A 23576-nucleotide genomic window follows, 5' to 3' on the forward strand; every position below is an offset into this window, starting at 1 on the left:
GCTACAGCAACACTCAGGACGAGGGAGGTGACTCAGAAAAGTGGGTGGGAACAAAAACCACCTGACTGTCCAATGAAAAGTCCTGACAAGAACAAATGCCCATGGTGAAGGTAACCAGGCCACTGCCTCACCTCGAGGACCATGGGACTTTCTTGCAAAAACAAAAAAAGAAGTGTGACCTCCTTTCTCTGGTTACATTAAGTAGGTAAAGCTGTGAAAAAGGACCCTCCTCTTCAATACTGGAGCTACACAAACACACCAGAGCATGACAAATGATTCGCTGTTTAATTTATTACGCTGCCAGCCGGGAGGATTTGCAGGGATGTTTTGTTCCAGCCTGCTGCGTGCCTTTTCTCTCTTCTGCCGGCACCTCCCACAGAAGCACAGCCTCCGAGTTAATTACTGCTGCACTCGTACAAACACATCAAATAGGATTCAGTCTCCGCCATGATAAATCACCACAGACAGAGTCGGTATTAAAACAAACCACTGGATGTTTATGCCCGGCCCTCACTACAGCCGATCAGAGCTGAAGGTGCTTCTCAGTCAACACTTTGGAGGAGAGGCCACTGTGTGTGTGTTTAAGAGAGTTTGTCATCTTCAAGGTGACTTTAAAACTTTTCTCTTACAGCTGGGGGGAGTTTAGTATAGAAGTATGCAAGTACTCTTGTGAATTTGAGTGTGTAAAGGAGCAGTGTGTGTGCGCATGTTTGTGTGTGTGTGTGTGTGTGTGTGTGTGTGTTATAAAGTACACCATAGGAGCCTAGCAGGCAGCCGGTGAATGCTGTTAAAAACTCAATTTCTGGTTTACGGCCCCCGGAGGAGGCTGGGGACTGTCGGGGTGCCCGGGTGGAGCGAGCACATCAATAACCTGCCGCTCATTCCCTCACTTACACACTTCCGCCTTAAATTTGCTCTTCCTTTACAACTTTTTCCTCCTCATCCTTGACTTGGTACTCATATAAAGCACAGACAGATGGAGAAACTAGACCCAGTTAGATCAAAACTGGCTGTATCTGAGCTCAGACTTTGAACATGCGTGCTGTGACGTATGATATGCTTCAACGTAATCTCAAAATGCCCTGCTGACCGTAACATCAGGCACACGGTTAACAAAAAAATAAAGACAATTTGTGTATGTTGAACTAACAATTTTGTAAGACAGCAATTGATCCAGGTGGTTCGGAAAAAACATTTTTCGCAAAACTGCAATGGAGAAACAGGTTTTTTTCCCCCGCTTTTATAGGTGATATAATGTATGACAAAGGGTCAAAGAGTTGCTACAAGAGGTGTTATTGCATCGCATTACTCTTTAAAAGTTGAGTGGCTAATCTGGAAGTTTTGAATCCACAATTCCTCTGTGAAATCGTGGACTATCATCTCCAAGAAATCCCTCATAAGTGGCCAATCCCGTGAATAAGGGGCTTGCCTTTCCATTATCGCTCGCATAACATGCCTACGTCGCCTTCGATTGGAAATAATCATGGCTAGTGCGGTGGCTGCAACCAGAGATACACCTGCTAATGTTTTGAAGAGCCATTGTCATGCTTCTTGGAATGTTTTTGTGAGAGGAGAAGTTGCAGAACATCACTCAGTGGAAATGCAGCCATCTCGCAATTGTGTTTTATCGACACTTCGAAAATATCGTTTTAGTTTTGGGCAAATCTGTAACGGAAACCTGCCTATAGATTTTCCAAGTCTCTGAAATACTACTGGAGGAATGAAAAGAGAAGATATTCCCTCTTTCAGTGTTACGGTGATGTGTCACGTTACTCCACTATCATCCATAGATGTTCAGCTGTATTCAGCTGCTTTGAAACTGGTGGCTGTGAAGGCCATAGCATATGATTCATGTTCAGTGCCCCCTCGAGCCTTGTATGAAAGCATCTGCATTCATTATGTTTCTCCGCTCTGCACAAGTGAAACAGGGAACAGAGGCCAACACTCTGCACCAGATAATCAAATGAAATCTGTCTGTTTTGCTCTGCAGTTTCCCCACTTCTGTCCTGTGTTAGCATACTGTCGTCTTCAGACTCAGCTGCGTTTATCTGACCCAGCGGAGCACGAAGCCTACGATAGCGTTTAAGCAGCGTCAGAGGTTTTGACGTGCTTATCGTCCGGGAGAGGGCTGAGCGTGGCTACGGACTGCCGGACTTCAAGCGCCTCCGTCCCTCTGAAGGTCATTTATTACAGTAGACTCCATCTAATATCTGGTCAGCGAGTGGACAGCCGGCCCGAGGCTCATCCATCCCCACATCAGCTGACACATCTGTGATTCCCATTATGATAACGCACACAGAGGAACAGAGCGTACCGAAGTTAGGATCTTTTACACAACGACTGTAATGTGTTTATAGTCGTTATAGTGTTTAGGGAACGCAGAAAATTTATCAGGACACATTTATGCCATGAACTGTAACACCAGCAATAATAACAAAAGGGATTTGTTCTGTATTCAGTTAATCAAAGCTGTAACATTTACTGATCCAAGCCACTCAGGCTTGGAACAGTCCCTCCTGGGATAAATGCTCTTGAAGACATGAAGTAGAGCATTTATGTGTTCAATTTTCTTGGAAATAGCCGAAGAACTTGGTAGTGAATAAGTTCTTCAACAGAGAGTGAAAACTTTCTGATATTAAAAGGTCTCAAAGATGAAAAGCTTTGATAAGATACTGATGTGTCTTTTTATTTTGCATCTCAGTTTTTGCAATTTATACTATAGATCAGAGAATCCTAATGCAATTTTCTAGACTGTTTTTTTTTAATAGTCTGACCTGTAAATTCTGATTTTGACCATTTCAAATTTTCTATCTTTCTAAAAAATACAAAAGTCCCAGTGGGCATTTGTGCCAAATTTGAAGAGATTCCTTCATGGCCTTTGGGTATAACATTAACAAGAATGAGACCGAGGCAAGGTCACAGGGACCTTGACCTTTTGCCACCAAATTATAATCAGATCACTGTTGAGTCTGAGTGGACATTTGTGCCAAATTTGAAAAAAATTCCAACAAGGTGCTCTTGAATTATTGCATTCAAGAAAATGAGATGGACGGAAGGTCACACAGACCTTGACCTTTGAACACCAAATTCTCACCAGGTCATCACTGAGTCGAAACATTTGTGCCAAATTTAAAGGAAAATGACATGAACGTGTTCTTAAGATATCATGCTCACGATGAGAAAAAGGAAATCACAGTTACCTTAATTTTTGACCTCTGACAACCAAAATCTAATATGTTTATCGTTGAGTCGAAGTGGACGTTTGTGCCAAATTTGAAGACATTTCCTCAAGGCGTTCAAGAGATATGTATGTGAATGGGCAGAACAGACAACCTGAAACCTAATGCCTAGAGTCATGCCTATCACTAGCATGGTGGCATAAAAATATATTTGTGTTTAAGTTTCTCTGTTCATGGCTGGTTGATAAAATATTTGCTACAGATCAACAACATTATGCTGAACTTCACATCAAATGCTCTGTGATGTTTGCCGGAGTTTGAACCTGCAGAAAGTTATTTCATGCATCCATGTAGCTACACCTTGCCACCAGCTGCGTCAGTTTAAAACACTGTGATCTGCTGATACATAAAGAGAGAATCTATAAATATTTCACTGGTCAGTTACAGAGCGCTCAGTTTGCAGCGTGTCATGATTCAGAGGCCTGCAACCGGCTATCAGATGAAGTTTTACATGCTGTCTCTGATGGCTGAATGTGATTTGTTTTGATCCCTCGCTGTCTCTGTGGGTGACAGATAACAGGTGTCAACCAGCCTGACTACATCTCCACCACAGACAGATTACCTGCCGCAGCTCGCTATGACGCACTGGCGAGATCCACGAGGAAAATAAAATCATGAAAGAAAGTAAACACATACAACACAAACCTCAATGAAACACAAAATGAAAAATAACCACATATGAACTCTTTGTCCCACGAATATCCACATGAAAGTTGACAAAAATTAAACAACACACCAATGTTTCCTAACCATGTAGTCTGTGTGTTACTGACCTGTTTGAACAGAGAACGGTCTCTCTAGTAGGAAGATAGTCTGCTTCCAATGCGTCTTTGTAACCTGAGGACCCGTGGAGAACATCACCTGGTGTGATAATATGTGGAAAGAGAGTCACATTTTGGCATTAGGCAAAAACAGAATAACCTCTGGATGCTGATGGACATGAAATAAATTTAAAAATCTGTTTAAACTGATGTAAAACTTTTTAAAGACGTTTTAGGCGTGTTCAGGTAAAATATATAAAAACCTGAATAAATTAATCTTAATTTGAGTCTGAGAAAGTATGCTATTAACATTCATGCCATTTAATGTTAAAAGAAAAAAAATAAAGTGGAGAGTATTATACCTGGAGGGATTCCAGCCAAGTGTCACATTGTCAAAACTTACTTGATGTCATGAAGGAGTCTTGTTTAAATGAAAACAAAGCTGCACAAAAGCTGGGAATCAATCCTCTATTTCATGGTTTCTATTACAGTCAATCCACACCTACACTTCTGTGTTGAAATAATTTATAGCTTAGTATGCATTATAAATGAAAACCTAACTGAACTGTATGTATGAAGCAAACAGATATATATATATGCTACATTGTCTTCAATCCCAGTGAGATGCACATTTTCTGGATCATCCACAACATGCAGTGTGAGTCTCAGGTAAAATAGGAAGTGCAATCAGAAGGTGTATCTGTGTTGCTCACAGAGCTTGGCATCGGCTGTTCCAACTGGCCGGCTCTGCTGGGTTAGTGCTTATATCAGCAGTCGGCTAGGACGGCCGTCGATTGCCAGCAAACGCCTCAGGGAGGGGGAACACACTAAAGCGTGAACATAATTGAGTTTCCGTTAAATGGCTTGGCTGTTACCGCTCCTGCTTACCTTGTTGCTGCAGCCTTTGTCAAAGAAAATGTCAAAGTAGCCGACAATTGCCTGCAATGAAATATGAGGGAGGTGTTAGAATGTGACAGTACAATAAACCCCTGGATTTGTTTGACTAGCCTGCAACTCTGACATGCAGAGCTGAGAAAGAGGCAGGAGGCAGAACAAGTCTCAGGGCCTTCATGAGCAAAGTAAGCTAATGAGCTGCTGTGTTTAGGAATAGGACAGTAAAATCAAATCAAGAATAAAATTTACTGTTTAAAAATTTACAGTTAACATTACAGAGCTAACTACCATAAAGGAGACAAAAGAATGCAGTCAGGCTGACACGTTCCGGTCAGCTGATGGATATGTTCATGTCCGACCAAAGTCAGATGGGTCAGAAAATTGCTGGTGTTACTTTCATAAGGCCGTGTATCCACCAGAGCATATTTTTCTCAGCTCACAATGCAAGTTGCTGTTGTTAATTGCTTGTACATGTATAGCCTATTTTTCTGACAGTCTGGTTCAGTTCAGTCTGTTACACAATAGAACAGTCTTTTTTGAATTTACTTTTTTTTTAAGATTATTTTTTGGGGATTTTCCCTTTATTGATAGGACAGCTAAAGAATGACAGGAAATGTGGGAGAGAGAGGGGGAATGACACACAGCAAAGGGCCACAGGCTGGAAAAGAACCCGGGCCGCTGCAAAGGCCTCGGCATATGGGGTGCATACTCTAGCAGGTGAGCTCAAGGCCTCCCCGTTTGTTGAATTTTCAGTGTCAAAATGTGTGGATGGTACCAAAAGAACTGTTGCATTTTGTCCCACTTTTTCTCCCATTTCTGCTCAGGTACTTAGCACACTGATTTGATATTAAAGGGTGGGGCTAGAAGCACTGCAGTCTGTTGATTGGTCAAGAGAGAATTGTAACACTTGCTCAAGGACAAAATGCACATACCTGCTATTTTTAAATATCTTATCAATTGTGAAAGAGACTATAAGCACTCCAGCCTGAGGACGATCAACAAGGTGCAGATGTTCCTCTGCATCGCCCGTGAAGAGCAAATATAGTGACGCTGGACGTAACAGTGATGCTGCTATTACTATCCAATAACTACCCCACCCACATTGAATAGTACTGTCTGTGATGGAAACAATAAATAGATCAACATTTAAGGTTAATGTCTGTCAAGTTATGTACCTGTTGCAACAGTACAATACTAAAAATATTTGGTGGCGCTATGCCTATTTTATGGTTAGCCTTTGTGGTATTTTTTCCGCCCCTCCACCAATGTGATTGGACAGCTGGATAAAAAGATGTGTTGAAAGATGTTCTTCAACTGTCATTTTTTCAATTGGAAAACTGATAAATAATCACAGAAGATTTTCACTTTCAGATTTATCACTATGGATCTATATTACTAAGTCTCCAAAAATACACTGCAGTTCAAGGATCGATTTAAATATTTCTAAAAGGGAAACGATCGCATCAGAATGGCAAAACAGTTAATGCCAGCTTTTGGGCAAAAGAGAATTAAGTCTCTTAAAGACATACGATGTTCCAGAGATATTCTACGAGAGAATGTTAATGTCATGTATGACGTTGTGGACCAAAGAATTAACACATATGCCCCTTTTGCACCAAAATTAGCACGTGCATGCAGGTTTTTCAAACACGGGTAAACCTGGTAAATATGGGCAACTGGCTATATCCCCACTGCCAGTGAACACACCGCTGGAACACATGAGTCAGCCTTTCTGTCAGCTGGCGTGTCTGTCTGTTTTGTGTGTGTGTGTGTGTCCATGCGATGAGCAGGTAAACAGTAGACAGTGGCAGGAGCGCAGGTCTGTGAAAACTTTACGGTTGTTACTTCTCTTTATATATCTCTTAATTGTTCAGTATTTATTTCAAACTCAGTGCAGACTAACTTGGAACAATATTTGAGCGCAGCTTGGGGGGAGATTGACGATAATTTGTGCTGGCGCGTCATTGCATCTCGCCGTTTAGGAGCTGAAATTACCGCGTTCACACAGGTGTTGTGTTCCCATCAACGCCAATCGGAGCCAGAGGCGATAAATACCTGTGTCTACTGCAGAGTTATTTGACCCGTGTGTGAATGCTGATCGGAAGCATTGTCACTAAATTAGAAAAGCCAGATGCTAACGGATGTTCGCAGGCTTTTGGTGCAGTGGGAATGAGGCTTTAAATTGTCCAGTATGATTTTTGTCATCAATCTTGTTTAACGCTTAGTGATGAGATAAACTCTTGCACACAGCTTAGCTGGAAAAGTTCTGCCTTAGCGACACAGTATACAATCTATTTTCAGATAAAGTTACATACCTTACATTTATTTTTCACTTGCCCAAACAGACAACTGCATGAGGCTTTTCACTCACAGACACAGAGTTTGCTTGACCTGGACATGCGTTTATACTGAGCCCTGTGATAGAAAAACAACGCTTTGGTGGACACACAGTGCTACCAGACAGAGTGCACTCAGTGCGCTTTGACAAATTTATCTAGAGATAACATGCAGATTTTTCCCCCATTGACCAAAAGATTAGTGTAAGAGTAGGTAGAATCTAGTCAACCAAGATTTTTTTGGTAGACGTCAGCCCTAGAATTCAAATTAACTTGCTTGCCATGCCATTGTTGCTGGGGGAGTGTGTGTGTGTGTGTGTGTGTGTGTGTGTGTGTGTGTGTGTGGTCTGGAGAACAGTACTGGCTGCCCTATAACACACACAGTGGTTATCAATACGACTCATGTGAGATCTGCACTCTTCAACCCTCCTTCCTCTCGCAAACCAACTTGGTTTCTCGTTTAGGCTGAGTCAACAACAGCTCCCATGTGCTCCCTCTCACCTCATCTGGGAGACTTGTCACTGGACAAAAGACATAAATTATGAGGCTGCCGCCAACAACATCGAGGCAATTTTGCTGACAATAAAAAAAGAAACCCTGCTTGGTACATGAAATTAGCAAAGGCGGCTATTCTGGTGACAGTGTTGCAGCGATGTGGAAACACCCAGCACAGAGGAGGAATCGGTTCAGGAAAAAATAAACTAATGTGATTTTAGTTCATTTGAATAATAGCCACTAGTGGAAAGGAAATTAGACAGCTGATAAATCTGTGCAGGGAATCCATTGTTAGTTAGATTTTGTGTAAACCAAAGACAGATACTGTAGCCAGTCTGACGCTTAATTAAAGCTTTTTTACATCTTTAATGTAACCAGAAATAACTGGCTTCTTCCCCTTCATATTTTGCTTTCAGTTCACAGAATGCCCACACAGAAATGTAGTCTCTTTTAAAATATGCTGCCTGCTGATAATGGATTTACAGAGCTATAAACACTACTGTGTGAAAAACCAATTCACCCATCTAAAACAAACTGAGGGAAAGTCCAGGGCCAGAGTGCTTGTAGGTGACCGTTGTCAGATATGTGAGGTAAAAACCACCCCCCGGGCTTGTTTTCCTCCCATTTCTCCCCCCACTGGAGGAAGAGAGGCACTCTATCAATCTCAGGAGCGCACTTGTAGTGGCAATGATGCAGAACTAATAGCTTTTAATCCTGACGCAGCTGACAACTTGGAGGCCAGCTCTCTGAGACAAAGAAGAGCCGAATCAATGCAAGAGAGGGAAAGAGGTAAACAGAGGAGGGAAGAGAAGTAAAGAGAGAAAAATGGGCAACATGGAGAAAGTTGAAAGAAAGGAAGAAACAGGAGAAGGAGAGTGACTATAAAAATGTAAAAACTGGGGAGGAAGTTTCTTTTACAGGGTTTTTTATTGATTTGTATCACAAAATACAGCACCATCTGCTACCAGCTTCTATAAAAGTCTCCCAAATGATATTCAATAATTTCTGCAGGTAAAACTAGCACTTTTTTTCATAATGGATCTATACACACAAAGATACACACATGCAGACTCGATAATCATCATCCCGTCAGAAGCCGTGTTCAACACACTCCCCGCGCTGAGGCTTCAATCAACCTTTATCGACTCAGACAGGCAGGGGCAGCGTGCTAGCTCACAACTGAACCGCCAGAAAAGAACCCAAAGTGGATAAAAGAGCATGTCAACCCAATGCAATTATGGCTTTTAATGAACGCTACAGAGACGCTCGCTACTGAGGTAATTAGGAAATTAGCCGTAATTACTCGTCAGGCAGAGCGGATTCACCTCTCTCAGCCGGGGAGGCAGAGATCATCCTCATCGCGCCTCGCTGATGACAACGCCTCGTAAGCGAGATTGATTGTCACTTCTGCATTGTGCAACTTTCACACAGCAGCGAGATGGGCAATTAAAATTTAGGCCACAGAGTGAAACTTGCAAATACAAAACCGGCGGAGAAGCTCGGCGCCTCGCTGCTCCATTAAAATCACATTTAAAAGGGGGGAAAAAAAGGAATGTAACTGCCTCATGCATAAAACACAAAAGATGTGAAATTGTTAAGATAAGCAATAAAGACCTTGATGACTCATACCTGATGTGAACTGTACCGAGTCTGGCTGATCACAGGCTTTTAATGCTTTCTGATTTAAACTGGGCTGAGGGAAGAGAGTTGATCAAACTTCTTGGGGCCATTTGAAAAGACTTAATGATAGTTTTTACAACAGCCAGTAAAACGGGATACCAAGATTCAAATTCAATCTCCAGATGGGAACTGAAAACTGTCATTTAACAGCAAAAGCAGTTCAGCTATCTTCACTTAATAGAATACAATTAAAACACCTAAAAAAGTGTGTACTGGTGTTCCTGACTGTTGCTTAATTGCTCTCTGGTGACCCCATCCCTCAAAAACGAAGAATGGAAAGTGAACATTGCAGCAGTTGCTAAATATCCTTAAAGCAACATTAATTAATCTTTGGCCACTAGGGGGGGAAGGAAAATACCAAAACAAGCAGATAGATACACAACCTCCCACATATGAGCAAACATTTTACCATCTATGTCCAACAAACGCAGAGCAACATTAGCATTCAGTCACCTGTGTGTTCACCTGATGAAGACCAATAGTTTCATTTTTCATAACTCGTGAGGAAAGTCTCAAGCTGCGAGTTTTTTTTTACTTTCTTCAGTAGCTGTTTACTTATTTGCTAAATTTGTCTGTGTTTTGTTGCTTAGCTGGTAGAAAACAGCTGAAAACAACCATGTTTTTTGGAAATAAGATAGCAAATGTGTTGTCTGATAAATGAGCTAAAAGAGGCATTACACAAAGTCATTTAGGTTGATCACTACTACGATTAAGGCTGAGAACGGATTACAAAATGTGCAATCCTTGTAAACACTGTAACAATGTAAACAGTGATGCTGTAATGTCTAAAATCATAATTTAAAGACAGGGTGGAAACAGCAGCAATATGCTGAAATATATGTCTAGGCAACATGGGCTTAAATTCTACGACTGCTGTGTATTTGACACCAAACGAGTGTCACCATTTCCCAACCAAGCAGCACGCCCAAGGGTAAACATCCTATTTCATAATAATGCTGAAAACCTGCTTAGGTCTGCTTTTTCCACACAGAAAATTGTTCAGGAATAAATAAGTGAATTGGATCAAGAAGCAGAATCCATAATGTTTTTGATATCAATATAATCTTTTCAATTCCCACCACTAACCATGGCTTTCTGATAGCTTGGGCTTGACACAATTTAACAAAAATCAACACAATCCTCGGAAATATCTTCACTAGACTGCTAATCTGGGATAACAGCAATATACGTATTTGTGTGTGTGTGTATTCTACCCCAAAGATATTAGCTTTTTATCTTTGGGATCAGTCCAAATACCAAAGCTGAATCCTGGCCTTTGATTTTAAAAGACTACTTCCTCTGATGGCAAAAGTGCAATTATGCAAACCAAGGCTGAGAAAAGTTATGAGGACCTAATCATCACTACACAGGCACGTGACCTCCTTGAACAAAAGTTCTTTAACAAGGACGAACTCTAACAACAGGAGAGTACCTGCAAAGGCCCTGCTCAAATGCTCCTGACCTCACACAACTAAAGACTAGATGAGGTGCTAAAGGTCAAGTGTGGATTATGAGGATGATAGGATTAAGGGGCCTTTATTGGCATAATTTTTTTTATTATATTTATAACTATGTTTTCATTAGGTTTTAATTAACTGATAGTAACAATTGTTGTGCTTTTGGTACCATAGAATGAAAAATTTATCAGGGGTGTAACAATCCACCAATTTACATTGATCATCGATGCAAAGTGAAAACATCAATCCATATCATCCTTTTTCAGATGCGCCTTTATTTTGAAATTCTGCGTCACCGTCAGACAGCGTCACGCAGATGATGACAAGCAGCCAAGAGAAAGACCATGAGGATAACGTTATTTACTCAGGAATAAATCATCAGCTGTTCTGTCAGAAGACGCAGTGACTTAAACCAGTGGTGAGTAAGAGAAAGCATAAATAATATATGTAAATTAAAGTTATGAGTAGAGGGAAAGACAGCTAGCCTCTGAGCTCATTTCGTATCGTACCATGGCATACTTTGTGAAATCAGCAAATATCGTATTATTGTATTGATATAATATTGCATTGTGATGAAACCAGTTATTTACATCCCTACCATTTCTATCTATATACAGAGAGGGTCTTTTTCCACAGTGTCTGCCATGTTGCTCCACAGAAGCCCAGAATGGACAAACCAAACCCTGGCTCTAGATAGGGTCTATTTTGTTTTTACGTTGGCCACCTTAGTTCTCTTACAAACTTGGCACACTAAGCTATTTTTGTGCCCTCACAGACCTATGCTCAAGAACATTTTTTTTTCATTAATTTATGATACTTTTAACAACCCTGCAAAAATGTTATATCTGAGCATCTTTGTAGTCCCTGAAAGGTGAAGGCCTTTGTGTCCAAGCACACGATGGAGAGGAGGGTTAAAGAAACAAGAGAGCCAAACAGAGGGGATGAGGAAAAGAAAGGGTAAACTTAAAACACGGAGACACATACACACACCCACACACCAAAAACAGGACAAATCAGAATGAGCGCTTTTCATTTTCATCAGCATTTAGCCTTGGGCCCCGACTCTGTCTGCAATAAGTGATGACAGTGGGCTTCCTGACGGCCCACGGAGGAGGCTCCACAACACTGCAGCTCTCCGGCCCCCATTCTCCAGGAAGAGCGGGGGGAAAATTAATAATTATCATCATGGATAACACCAACAGGGAGCAATTCATCATCGCTCCCCTTTTGCACGGCTGTGTGTCAGCGAGCTGCGTGGCCTGGCCAGATACCATTATACGACGTGGGGGGGGGGGGGTACGGGGAGGGAAAGGGAGGGGCGCTGAGGGGGGGAGGGAGGGGGGGGGGGAGAGGAGAGGGCTAATGCGCTTTTGATGGGGTTTATCCAGGCGTGGAAGCTTCAAGCACGACCACCTCACGGGCGGGTTAGTGTGAATTCCCCCCCTCCTCCACCTCCTCCATCTCTCCCCTCAGCCTCTCCACCCGACTGCTGCCACTCCAGTGAGGTAGAGGGCGAGTTAGCCTGGTCTGTAGCGCACCTCCAGTCAGTGTTACTCATCACGATGCCTCTCAGACAAACACACAAACAACTGTATTGTAACAGCTGGAGAAGGTCCAGATTCATGCTGTGCAAAACTGTCTGTGGTTAGCTGCATCGCTGAGCTTTGGTCAGGTAATCTCAAGGAATAAAAACACTGAGCACAGATAAATTCGAGGTGAGAGATGGTAGAGAGAGGCAGGTTTTTTAACAAAAAAATGAATATGTGAGGTGTGAACCTATAGGCATGCACACAACTACACAAAGGGGAATTTGAGTTTTTGTTAACCCGAGTGATATTCTCATTTTTTCTCCCATTTTATGACTTAGTCGTTATAACTTTTTTATGAACCACTGTTAACATGATTTGGAAAATGCAAACTCATCAAGCATCAGGGCAGCTTTTCCAAAAGACTTCATTTCAAATTCAAACTAGAGACCATCTTGTGATGAGATCACACCAGCTGTAATACAGCAATGTGCAACCTGAAACAAATGTGGGCCAGAGGGCATAAAAATAGGGGGCCAACTGAGCTCTTCCCTACTTCCTACATCGCTACCTCCAGGCCCTCTTGCTTGGACCACACCCATCCTCGAACTCTGTCTTTATTGTGATCTTAAATCCACACCTGTAAAGTTTCATGAATCTATCCTGCACTGTTGTGACAAACTTACGTTATCCAAATTTGTCCACTGACAGACACCTGGCAAAATACTCAAAACAGCTTCTGTTACCAAAGGTGTCTCCAGGGTCACATTGTGCTACAATAACACACACACACACACACACACACACACACACACACACACACACACACACACACACACACACACACAGATTCACAAGAAGAATCTCAAACACCTTCTTTTGATTACAGCTGACAGCTGTACAGAGGGTGTATTTCTATTAAATTCAACTGTTTGGATTATATTGTGGTTTAGAGTTAAAGGCAACTCCACAGCTCCACCCACAAATCAAAATTTGGGAATTTCTTGCTAAAAAAAAAAAAAAAAAAACAAGGATGGAAACGGGCAATGAGTGACGCTAGTGTGGCTACATCCATTATTTTTTTTTTTACAGGTTATGGTCTGAACGAGGCTTTATGCTAATAGCAGCTAATGTAGCCTCAAGCCTCAATGAAGAGAAGGGCTGCAGACTGGTAAGCTAAATATTTTATAACTCCACACCCTCAGAAAGTTTTTAATTTTAAACCTGTAGTCTTCAGCCTTTAAGTAACTTCTCCTACACACTTAAATTATTTGTGTCAAATCAGCGCACTTCCCCTTTATATTATAGGATTTTGATATAATCAGTATTTATTGATAGTCAACTGGAAATAGTCGGCAGAAAAGATTCTTGATGACATCCAGCTGATATCCTAACTCTGAACACTATGTGCTTTATGCTGTTGAGCTTCAGAGAGCGGACTTTTCCATTAAACATACCCTTCTTAATGTGCTGAAAACTGTCCTTGAAGTTGACGAGTGCCTGCCCCGTCAGTCCAGAAGGCCACCCCCCCCCTCACACACACACACTATTTAAATTTGATGGAAAGCAGGTCAGAGATGGATTGCGGAGACATTTCTTCTCTGTAGCGCTACAGTAGCTACATCAGCAGCGGTGAGACAGCAGCGTTAAAATTAATTACACACAGAAACTTATTCTCTCCTGGAACACCATCAGCATACATCATTTTCAGCCTTTAGGAGGGGGATGAGGCATTTTTGCTACCTGTTCTACACTTCAGGTGAATGGATCACAGAGCTGTGGAGGCTAAAAGAAAAAAGGTATAGATGCCCTGAGAGAATCCAAGTTTTAATGAAAGTTTTAGCACATATATATCCTGTATGTGGCTATGACATGGTGTATACAAGGCGCAGATGTGAAAGAAAGGCTAGGAAAGGAGGGATATTAAAAAAAAGCAAGAGTGAGAGGATTTGTCTTGTGCGTGAACAGCGCAGACGCAGGGGTTGTGCTGTTCATTTAATGCAAGGTTAGGCAGGCTGAGCTGATGAATGGACTGTCGACAGGAGAACAAAAGCAGGCGCTCCATCACAGGACGGGAGGCGCAGCGGCTCTCCCTCACCGATCCCCGAGCACTGGTCCAGGAGCGGTTTACCCTTCACACATCCTAACCTTAACTACTACTGAGGAGCTGCAGCCAATACTGACTACAGATCAGTATCTCTACCATAGTGTCACCCTATTCCTGCAGGTCAATAATCCATCTGTAAATCCTGGGACAAGCAGCCTGGATGCAGGAGGAGAGTCTCTGCAAAGCGATACCTTCTGCACAGGACACTTGCATTATTACCACCTGGATGAAATATACCTGATAGCACAACTGCTATACATTCATCTCATGTATAGAAATAATCAGACATATTTTACACATCAGCACACCTATTGAGGATGTTTAGGAGCATAACATAGCAAAAAAAGCACCTAAAATAGCTTTAACAAACAGAAAAATCACATATTTGTACCATACAATCCCATCATCTGTTTTACTTTTGCTGGACTCCTAACATGACTGGACTTACATCCAAGCCATAGAAACTGGATTTTTTCAATTACAGCACAGAAAAGACAGGAAAAATGAGAGGATGTTTACAAATCCCATTAAATTCACCGGCCCTACCCAGGGAGCACAGGCCAGATAATAACCACCTATTGATTATCCATTAAACCAATACACCAGACAGTGCAGTAACACTGCAGCACAACACAAAGCTGCTCCGACACAATGGGCTTTTCTACAGACAGATCACTCCTCATGGTGCACAGCGTCACAGCCTGCAGTAGCGAGGCTGCTCTGTAGTCGGCAGGTCGTTGCTGGTATCACATAGAAATGTGGCTCAGCTGTTGGAGGAAGTTCAGGGGGAAGTGTTGAATGGCTGGAGGGGGGGTGTGGGGGGTTTTGGTGGCCGCGAGCACCTCACCAAATAGACTCATAAACCATTCTCCATGCTTTGGTGCCTGTAGCTGACCCTCACTGAGGACACACACTTCAGTTTGGTGTTGCAGTCGTTGGTCAAGCTGACCTGCACACCATGACTCAAAGGGTTCAGCCAGGTTTCAGATGAGTCATGTAATGTCTGAGTTTCTTTATTTAATCGTTTTTATGTTAACAGCATTTATTTTCTGTTGTTTTCTATTACAGAGCAGAGTTCTAATTCATTTGTTTTGGTTTATTTGTGTAAAAATCAATTTTAACGAAGGACTGTACAAAATGTTTTGTATAAAAGCCTCAAGTTTGGCATTTTAGTTGTCGCCATCTTGGTTTTTTGGAGCCACAAGTAACAACATTTGGATGAGAAGATGGAGCAGGCGAGAATCCCAAACAATAGGCCATCATGGTGGCTACTTGTCAGTTACAAGGTAGCCATGCCCAAAAGTACATCCCGCTTCATCATCTATTTTACTCTAAATGGAACCACAATTAACAAATGTACATTATGCTCTACTGAAGAAGACTCAAAACTACCGATTGAGACCATGAACTAAATAAAATGTTCATTGAGGTAATAAATCAAGTGAGAAGTCAGATGATTTTCTCATAGATTATAACTGGACTTCTATTTGCAGCCAGTTAAGTTGCCCCCTGCTGACCATTAAAAGAATGCAGGTTTAATGCGCTTCTGCATTAGCTTCACTTTTGAGAGCTCGAGGTTTCGTCTACTTCTTTTATATAGTCTGTGGTTTAAACAGAGTACCACCAAAACTAGGGCTGAACGATTTGGAAAAGAAATCTAATTGCAATTGTTTTGCAATTGTTATCATTTGCATAAGTAGAGGGAATAATAATTTTAAATCATTATTCTCATTCTTATTGAAAAATCTGCTGAAATGATTATGGTGTGATTTTTGTTGCAATCTGTACCAAAAAAGTGATGTTTCCTAAGTCTGCAGAATATGATGTGTGGACCAGGACATCTCTTCGGCACTACAGTATTTATAATGGAATTTTGACACGCATTTTGTAGCAGGCCATATTGTGATTTTGCTAAAATTTAGATTAATTGTTTAGCCTTAACTAACACTCTTGTTAGTTAATTGTAAGGAAAAATTGTGCATTATCAGGTCAAACAATTAATACATCATATAAAAAGTGATTACTTTAGTGTTACATAGCAAGATAAAAATGTGTCGAGCATAAAAGAAAAGGGAGAGAATATTGAGCTTGTTTCCAAAGTCCTGTCTTCACAATCAGTAAACACGACCAGACCACAATCAAGTGGGAATGACACAAAGTAGGCCAAGGTGAACGTTTATGGTTCTTGTTGGCTCCACATGGCCACTGTACACCCGATGTGTAGTTACATTTTCAGGCATTTGGTTTCAGGCTAAAAAGAGCGAAAGAGCATCTGTATACAGCCTCCATAAAAACTCAAACTAGACGTTATTCCTCTTTTATTCATGCAGTGAAATTATGCATTTTAAACCGTCAAATCCTCAAAAACCAAAAACAAACAAAGGGTATCACTTACCCTGCACCGTGTTGAGCCAAGCAGATAATCATATCTGACAATGTCCTGATTATTCTGGATGATTCACAGGCTCAACAGCAAATGCCTCAGCAATGCTCAAATGTAATAGGAGCTTTATGCGTCTTGCTCAAAGGCACACAGGAAAGTGGATCAACTATGTCTAGAAGAGAACTACTCATTAACTTGTCTTTGCTACCAAATGGATGAAAATCTTGTACCTTGTGGTCTCTAGGTTATTCTATTTACAGTACGCTAACCTGTGTTACAAGTGATGTATGACAAGTGAAGTATACAAGCGGAGAAGGTTAAAACATAAAGACTTAATTTAAAAAAAGAGAAATTAGTTTTGGTTCAGTGTATACACCGTGCTACCAGAACGAAAATCTAAAGGGAAGGCGAAAAAACTGCAACTATTCCAGACTCCAACGTGAGATGTGGCTTGTGATTGTGTAAGCGAGTGTGTGTTGGTGTTTAAAAGAGAATGACAGGGCAAGCGGGCTACGAACATTCACTATGTTGTATGACATGTGATTCAAAGTCACATTAGCCTCTCTGCTCTGATTCGATTTGAGACTCTATTAAATATCCAACTGGCCGACATCCTCATAACTACAGAAGCACAATCCATCAACGTGAGCTGACTGATGTCTCTGCTGTTCGTACTGCCTCGATCATTCACAAAATAAATGATAAATGACAGGTTCAGTCAACAGTGGATGTGCAAACTTTTGTTTCAGATCATTTTTCTTTGTGTGGCCTTAAAAATTTAGCATTTGGACTAAATTAAGACTGAAAATAGCTCACCTGGGAACATTTTTGTTTCCCAGGTCAGTTTTTTCCCATATTAGACAAGTTTTTCTTCAAAATAATTAGTTTTTGCATTTGAGATCTCAGCAACATAAAGTTTGATTTTCTGATCAAATATTTCTTTTTTAAACAATTAAGCTTTAGTCTCACAAGGGTGGTACTTGATTGCTGTAGAGGCACAGCATGCAGACAAAATACTACATATAGTACAAATGTATAATACTATACTTCGTTTAAAAACTCAAACTTTATTTATTTAACAAACCCTACAAACTTCTGCATAGTGATAGCATTGCTGGTGTCTCAGTCTGTAAGCGGTGTCTACATGTAAGTACTTACCGTGCATTCTGTGGTGTTTGTTATCTTCAGGCAGAAATCGGATGCAAACTCCAGCTCTGACAGACAAACTCTGTTACAGTCGATCATCTGTTAAAAGTTGAAAACAAACAAAAACAGGATATACAGTTTTAAAAAAAGAACAATGCAAAATACAAAACAATCATGTAGTTGAAACAGAAGGATTCTGAGTCAGATTTTGAAGTTTTTGCAGGAATCAATTGTGAAACCCTGAAAACAAAACAAAACAACAAATGCAATGATGGCAATTACAAATCAGGAAATGGGAAGAAGCCATGGTCCATGCACGCTAATCAGTTGATTGGCCAGCCAATCAGATATAAATTGGAATCCTGCGCAAAACACACAAATAGAAATGAAACCTCTCCAATTTTCTGTTTTTCTATCCATCATATTAGAAAAACAACTTCAAAAATCTTATCTCTACATTCTACAAATGAAAAATACAATTTTAGAAAATTGAATTCAGTTGTGGGAGTCTGACTTGCTGGCAGTTTTGCTTAAAAATACCCTGTTGATGACCCCTGACTACAAAAGTTGTTATTGTTACGTGCCCCATGAGCTGGTGTAATGGATCTGATTTAATGGTAAACAAGCAAGGATCATACGATTTCAGTTCACTGTGCTGCACTGCATGGGCTACTTTTACACCCTGGAGAAAAGTTGACTGCACTTTGTCCAACAGAAATTTGGCAATTTGCTGCATTAGCTCCAGACAGCTATGTGGCTCTCTTGGCTAGCAGCAGGTGGATGTTTGAACAACTAAATTCTACTAAATCACAAATTAATGAGAATTACCGCCGCTGGTTTGTATGCCTCTGTGAACCAGTCAAGTTACATTTACAGTTTACATCTATGCTTGTGAAAACACGGATGCTTCAAACACGTTTCACCTGGCAGTGCAGGAGATCTATGCAATCAGCAGTTTCAAGATAATATCAACAATTCAGTATCTGAACAAATGCCTCCTTTTGTCCCTGAGATTACTATGAGAAATGGACAGAAAAATGTTTTTGCAGAACACCTGACAAAAAAATATGAGGCCGTATACATGGCAACAGTTCTTGCATGAAATGTAAAACTTCTGTCATAGCTTGGCCTTTTATTCACATGATATCGGCATTTTGGAGGCCTGAAAATGCAAACTTTTGAAACCAAAGTGTAATTTTTGAATACGCCACCCCCTCTGTTGCCATGTAAACTAGCGATGCCCGGATCGTGTGAAAACAGTGACGTCACGGCTGCATTTGGGCATGCACATTACATTTCAAACAAATAGCCATACGTGAGTAGAAAGACAACAATAATAACAATGGCAGACTTCTGAGCTGTGTTTGCGCTGCTGACTCTACTGAGTTTACCAACACTGTTGGTTTTCATGCATGCTTTCGCCATTGTCTTTTTGCTTTATTAACCACTCTGTAGAAAAACGCCTTTATGAGCATGCGTGTGGTGTTCTTCTATAGTGTGTCATTACAAAGTTACACCATCAACTACTGGCCTGGCATGCATACTACAATGTTCTCGGTTGTTTTTGTGGATACATGTACACAAGGATCGTTCTCACAATGTTATTGTATGAACGCATTTTTTATTTAGTGGGGCCCTTCTAGTATAAACATGGCCTACTAATGTTGGTATAATGCATACAAAGTAGGTAAAAAACACCCAGTGACATCAACTCAACAACCCTGATGACACAATAAATATGTGTAATTCCTGGCAGGTTTACATGAGCATCACAGATTAAGCAAGCGACACACTCTACAGCTAATTACTTTGTAAACTGTTAAAAATAATGACTCTGGGCATGAAACACATCATATAAGGCAGGTTTAAAGCTGCAAGTTAAACATTCCTCATTATGAACATTGCTGTCTGTTCTCACTCAGAAGAAAAACTCATCTGTTTTGCAGGAATTTATAATTCCATGAAAGGGCTCTCAATTTTACGGAATAGCAGCCAGCCTTAATGGAATGCTATTGGATCGTATCAACGGGACGCAATAGATGAGAGTCCATGTAATTTGGCAGAGGGGCTGTCTATTTGTCACTGGAGGGGAGCAACTATCGATTAGAGGATTCAAATTCCATTATATCAAGTTCTCCCCTCATTCATCACATCCACACACGTGAGGAGGACATGCTACTTAGCAAACGGGCGAACAGGCAAACAAACACACGATGGCATGAGAGACAAGCGGGAGGAACATTCCCACACAGTAATTTTCAGAAAAGGTATCTGTGCTTTTATATGTTTCAGAGTGTGTGTGTGTGTGTTTGTTTTATCTCTGTGTAATGTGTGTGCTCTCCCATCAGCTCAGTGAAAACCGCTCTATCCACAGGGGGCTGAGAGTAATGAAGTTTCCTTAAGAGGAACTTAAACAAGGATTAGACAGATCAATCACCCAGCTCCACAGCATCTCTCACACACACACACACACACACACATATATACATACACACACACACACACACACATACACACACACACACACACACACACACACGCACACACACGCACACACCTTCAGAGCCCTATCTCTCTCTCCACAGCTAACTCCTGCTCTTCCTCCCTGTCTGGAGCCTACCAGCTCAGGCGCCGCAAACTCTATTTTTTCCTACTTGTAGCTTCTGACATCTTTGAACATTAGGATCAGACGGACATATTGGTTTGCCGATACGACTCATTGATACAGGTGTTAGCTATCAGACACTTGGTTTCATCTACAGGTGACACAACTGATAATCCAATCTGATCACTGCTACAGGAAAAAAACGGAAGAGTCGGCAACAAATATTTTAGGCCTTTGTACACCAAGTCTGTATTTTTCACTGTAATTGTCACACTTAGAAAAATAAACACAAACTCCCAAACTTTTGTCTGTCATTAAAGTTTTCAGGACAGGTTTCGTTTTTCTGCATTTTTCTGTATCTGTCTGTGTGTGTGTGTGTGTGTGTGTGTGTGTGTGTGTCCCTACCAGACATATTGCTAGTTCAATTGGATTGTGGAAATAGGAGGTCTTCTTTTTAATGGTCGATTCCAGTATTGCTAACACGTATCAAACTGACATCATGAACTAGACCTGGACACGTTCGGGATAATTCAGCAGCTCCTTTATCGGCAGGTAAAAGTCCCCTTAATTTTGACGCGTCTCTTTTACTACTCTACAGTATGAGGATGACAAAGTCACTGTTTGACAACTCCATTTTGCCTTGTATTGTGAATTTTTTGCAACGAATAGAACAACAAATCACATCTGACTCAGTGTGCAAGATTTCTGTGCATAAACAATTTTTATCGGAGGATGGCTAAAAAAATTTTAAAAACGTATTCATTAAATTAAGACTTGGTTTGCAAAGGCCTTAGCCTTAGGGCCAACTGAAAATGGTTCATCAGTGCCTACACTGTTATTCATGCAGATTTTAATGATGTTTCTCCAACTATTTTCATTTGCTTCATATCCCTAAAAGCTGTACAACCTATAATAAAAGGCTATGTAGGTCAATAAACCATAATTACTGATAAAAGTATTGACATTGTGTCATTAAAAAAGCTGTTTTTTTCATCAGAATATACAAAATAAGAATAAAACATTTTAAGAAAAATATTTTAAAATGTAGAAACAAACTAGATATTTCTTAACACTCCAGAAATTATTTGAACTATGTTGTTAATCATTTTAATTTTCAGATATCCTCCTTTTTAAGAGCAGCGTGCAAAGGCATTGTGAAAATCCACATTGTTTCCATGTCCATTGATATGTCAAATTAGTAGACAAGTCACTCTATTACATTCTATTATCATTTCAGGTATACTGATTATTGGTTAACTGTTACAGGTAACTGTTGCAGTACATAAAAAACAAGCATGTTTACCTGTATGACTGTAGGTTCAGAGATGAGTGTGTCGGCATTCACCACCTCCACCGCTGCCTCAGGTACCACAACCTTCTTCATGCACGCCATGTTGAAGCCGTATACGTCGTCCCAGAATGCAATGTGGTCCCGGTGCTTTTGCGTGTCTCCAACTGCTGCCAGGCTGATGTTACAGAGGTCTGGATAGACTGTGGAGAAAAAACAGGATTAAAGGGAGTCAAGGACTGAACATACATAAATAATAAGTACAAAAAAATATTATTTTTCATTGTCATTGTTTTACAAGTAAGAAGTCGCCCACTAGTTTTAAAATTTATCTACCACAAAAAAATGACCATGTATTCCCATATAACTGTAACAACCCTCTCCGCACTGCAGTTCTCCTGGACTGCTTGTCGGTGCACACTGACATATAATTATTAAAGTAAACTGTTATTCAGTTTGCTTTGGTGTGCTGGTAGGGTGATTAAAATGCTTGAGTTCACCAATAAATAACTTGGTCAACCAGAAACTACAGAAAATAAGAAAGTAGAAGCACACAGAAAGAAAGAGAGAGTTAAACTGGTGGGGGGAGACTACCTGTGACATGTTACAGTAGTTCCTGTGGTGCTGCTCACCCCTGGCAGTGCTGTAAGCAATGTTATTTGGCCCACAGCCAAAGGAAGGAAAGGCAACCAGCCGTTAAAGAGTACCACCGCAAAAAAAAAACCCAAAATCCACAACCAACAGAGAATCTTAATTCTGAGCTGGTAGGAGATGGATTCCTGGCTGGAACATTTTGTCAGTAAAGATGCACCTTAATTGTAGACATTTCTTACAGTCCCTGCCTGTGTTGGGGGATATTTGCCCCTTTTACATTGTGACATGTGAACAGAAGGAGCCAGGGATCGAAGCATCAATGCTGCGCTCTACCTTCTGAGCCCCCATCGCCCTACAAAGCTGACTTCTCTATTTCTGCATCTTGCTATGTTCTGTCTTCATCTATCAGGCCTATCAGATGTTAAAAAGTGTAATATTTAGTAAGTTTTTGAATCATCTGTTGTATCAGTTGCTGTATTACTAAGGTCTATCGACAATGCACTTGAACTGAACCTACATGTTGCGTCAACCAAAGTATTAAACATTAAAAAAAACAACCAAAAAAAACCCCAATAAAACAACCCAAGAGCACCAAACAAATGCATCATATCTTTGGAGGTCAATGCATCTCAAAATGTAGTTTCAGTGGTCAGCGATGAGTGAATCCCTTCAGGCACTTGTTTTCCTCTAAACTAAGGATCATTAATCATAACTAAAGGAAACATTTGGGTCCCATACACGTCTCCTCGCAGTGTTGAGGCATGCTTAATATCAACAAATTTAATGGCTTGAAAAGCATTCAACAAATTTAATCAGAGAACGCCTTAACATCTTGTGGGTGTGGAGCTTTGCATCAATTTCATGAGGCTGCTGTAATGGCTGTATCCATCACATGTGCGCAAAACATGGACTGATGACCATTTTGTCCTGGTTTAATACTTCATACTTTACACTCTGTACACTCACTAACACTTGATGGGTAAAATTTGGACACCTGGACATTGCCATATATGACTGTACAAGACCCCATTGTCCTGTGAACACTAATGAGATGATTGTCATAAC

General features: G+C 40.8%; 1 protein-coding gene across 1 annotated transcript in view; it reads right to left on the bottom strand.

The window, feature by feature from the left end:
- The window catches only part of prmt3 (protein arginine methyltransferase 3), a 71605-nt gene that overhangs the window by 7170 nt on the left and 40859 nt on the right, over window positions 1-23576 (bottom strand). The window contains exons 12-15 of the mRNA XM_042487014.1: window positions 21933-22120; window positions 18037-18123; window positions 4889-4939; window positions 4013-4100 (exon numbers count right to left, since the gene is read on the bottom strand). Of these exons, the coding sequence (XP_042342948.1) occupies window positions 4013-4100; window positions 4889-4939; window positions 18037-18123; window positions 21933-22120 (414 nt within the window). The remainder of the gene's footprint in view (window positions 1-4012; window positions 4101-4888; window positions 4940-18036; window positions 18124-21932; window positions 22121-23576) is intronic.

The sequence above is a fragment of the Plectropomus leopardus genome, chromosome 1 (genome assembly GCF_008729295.1).
Source record: "Plectropomus leopardus isolate mb chromosome 1, YSFRI_Pleo_2.0, whole genome shotgun sequence".
In the NCBI taxonomy this organism is placed as follows: Eukaryota; Metazoa; Chordata; class Actinopteri; order Perciformes; family Serranidae; genus Plectropomus; species Plectropomus leopardus.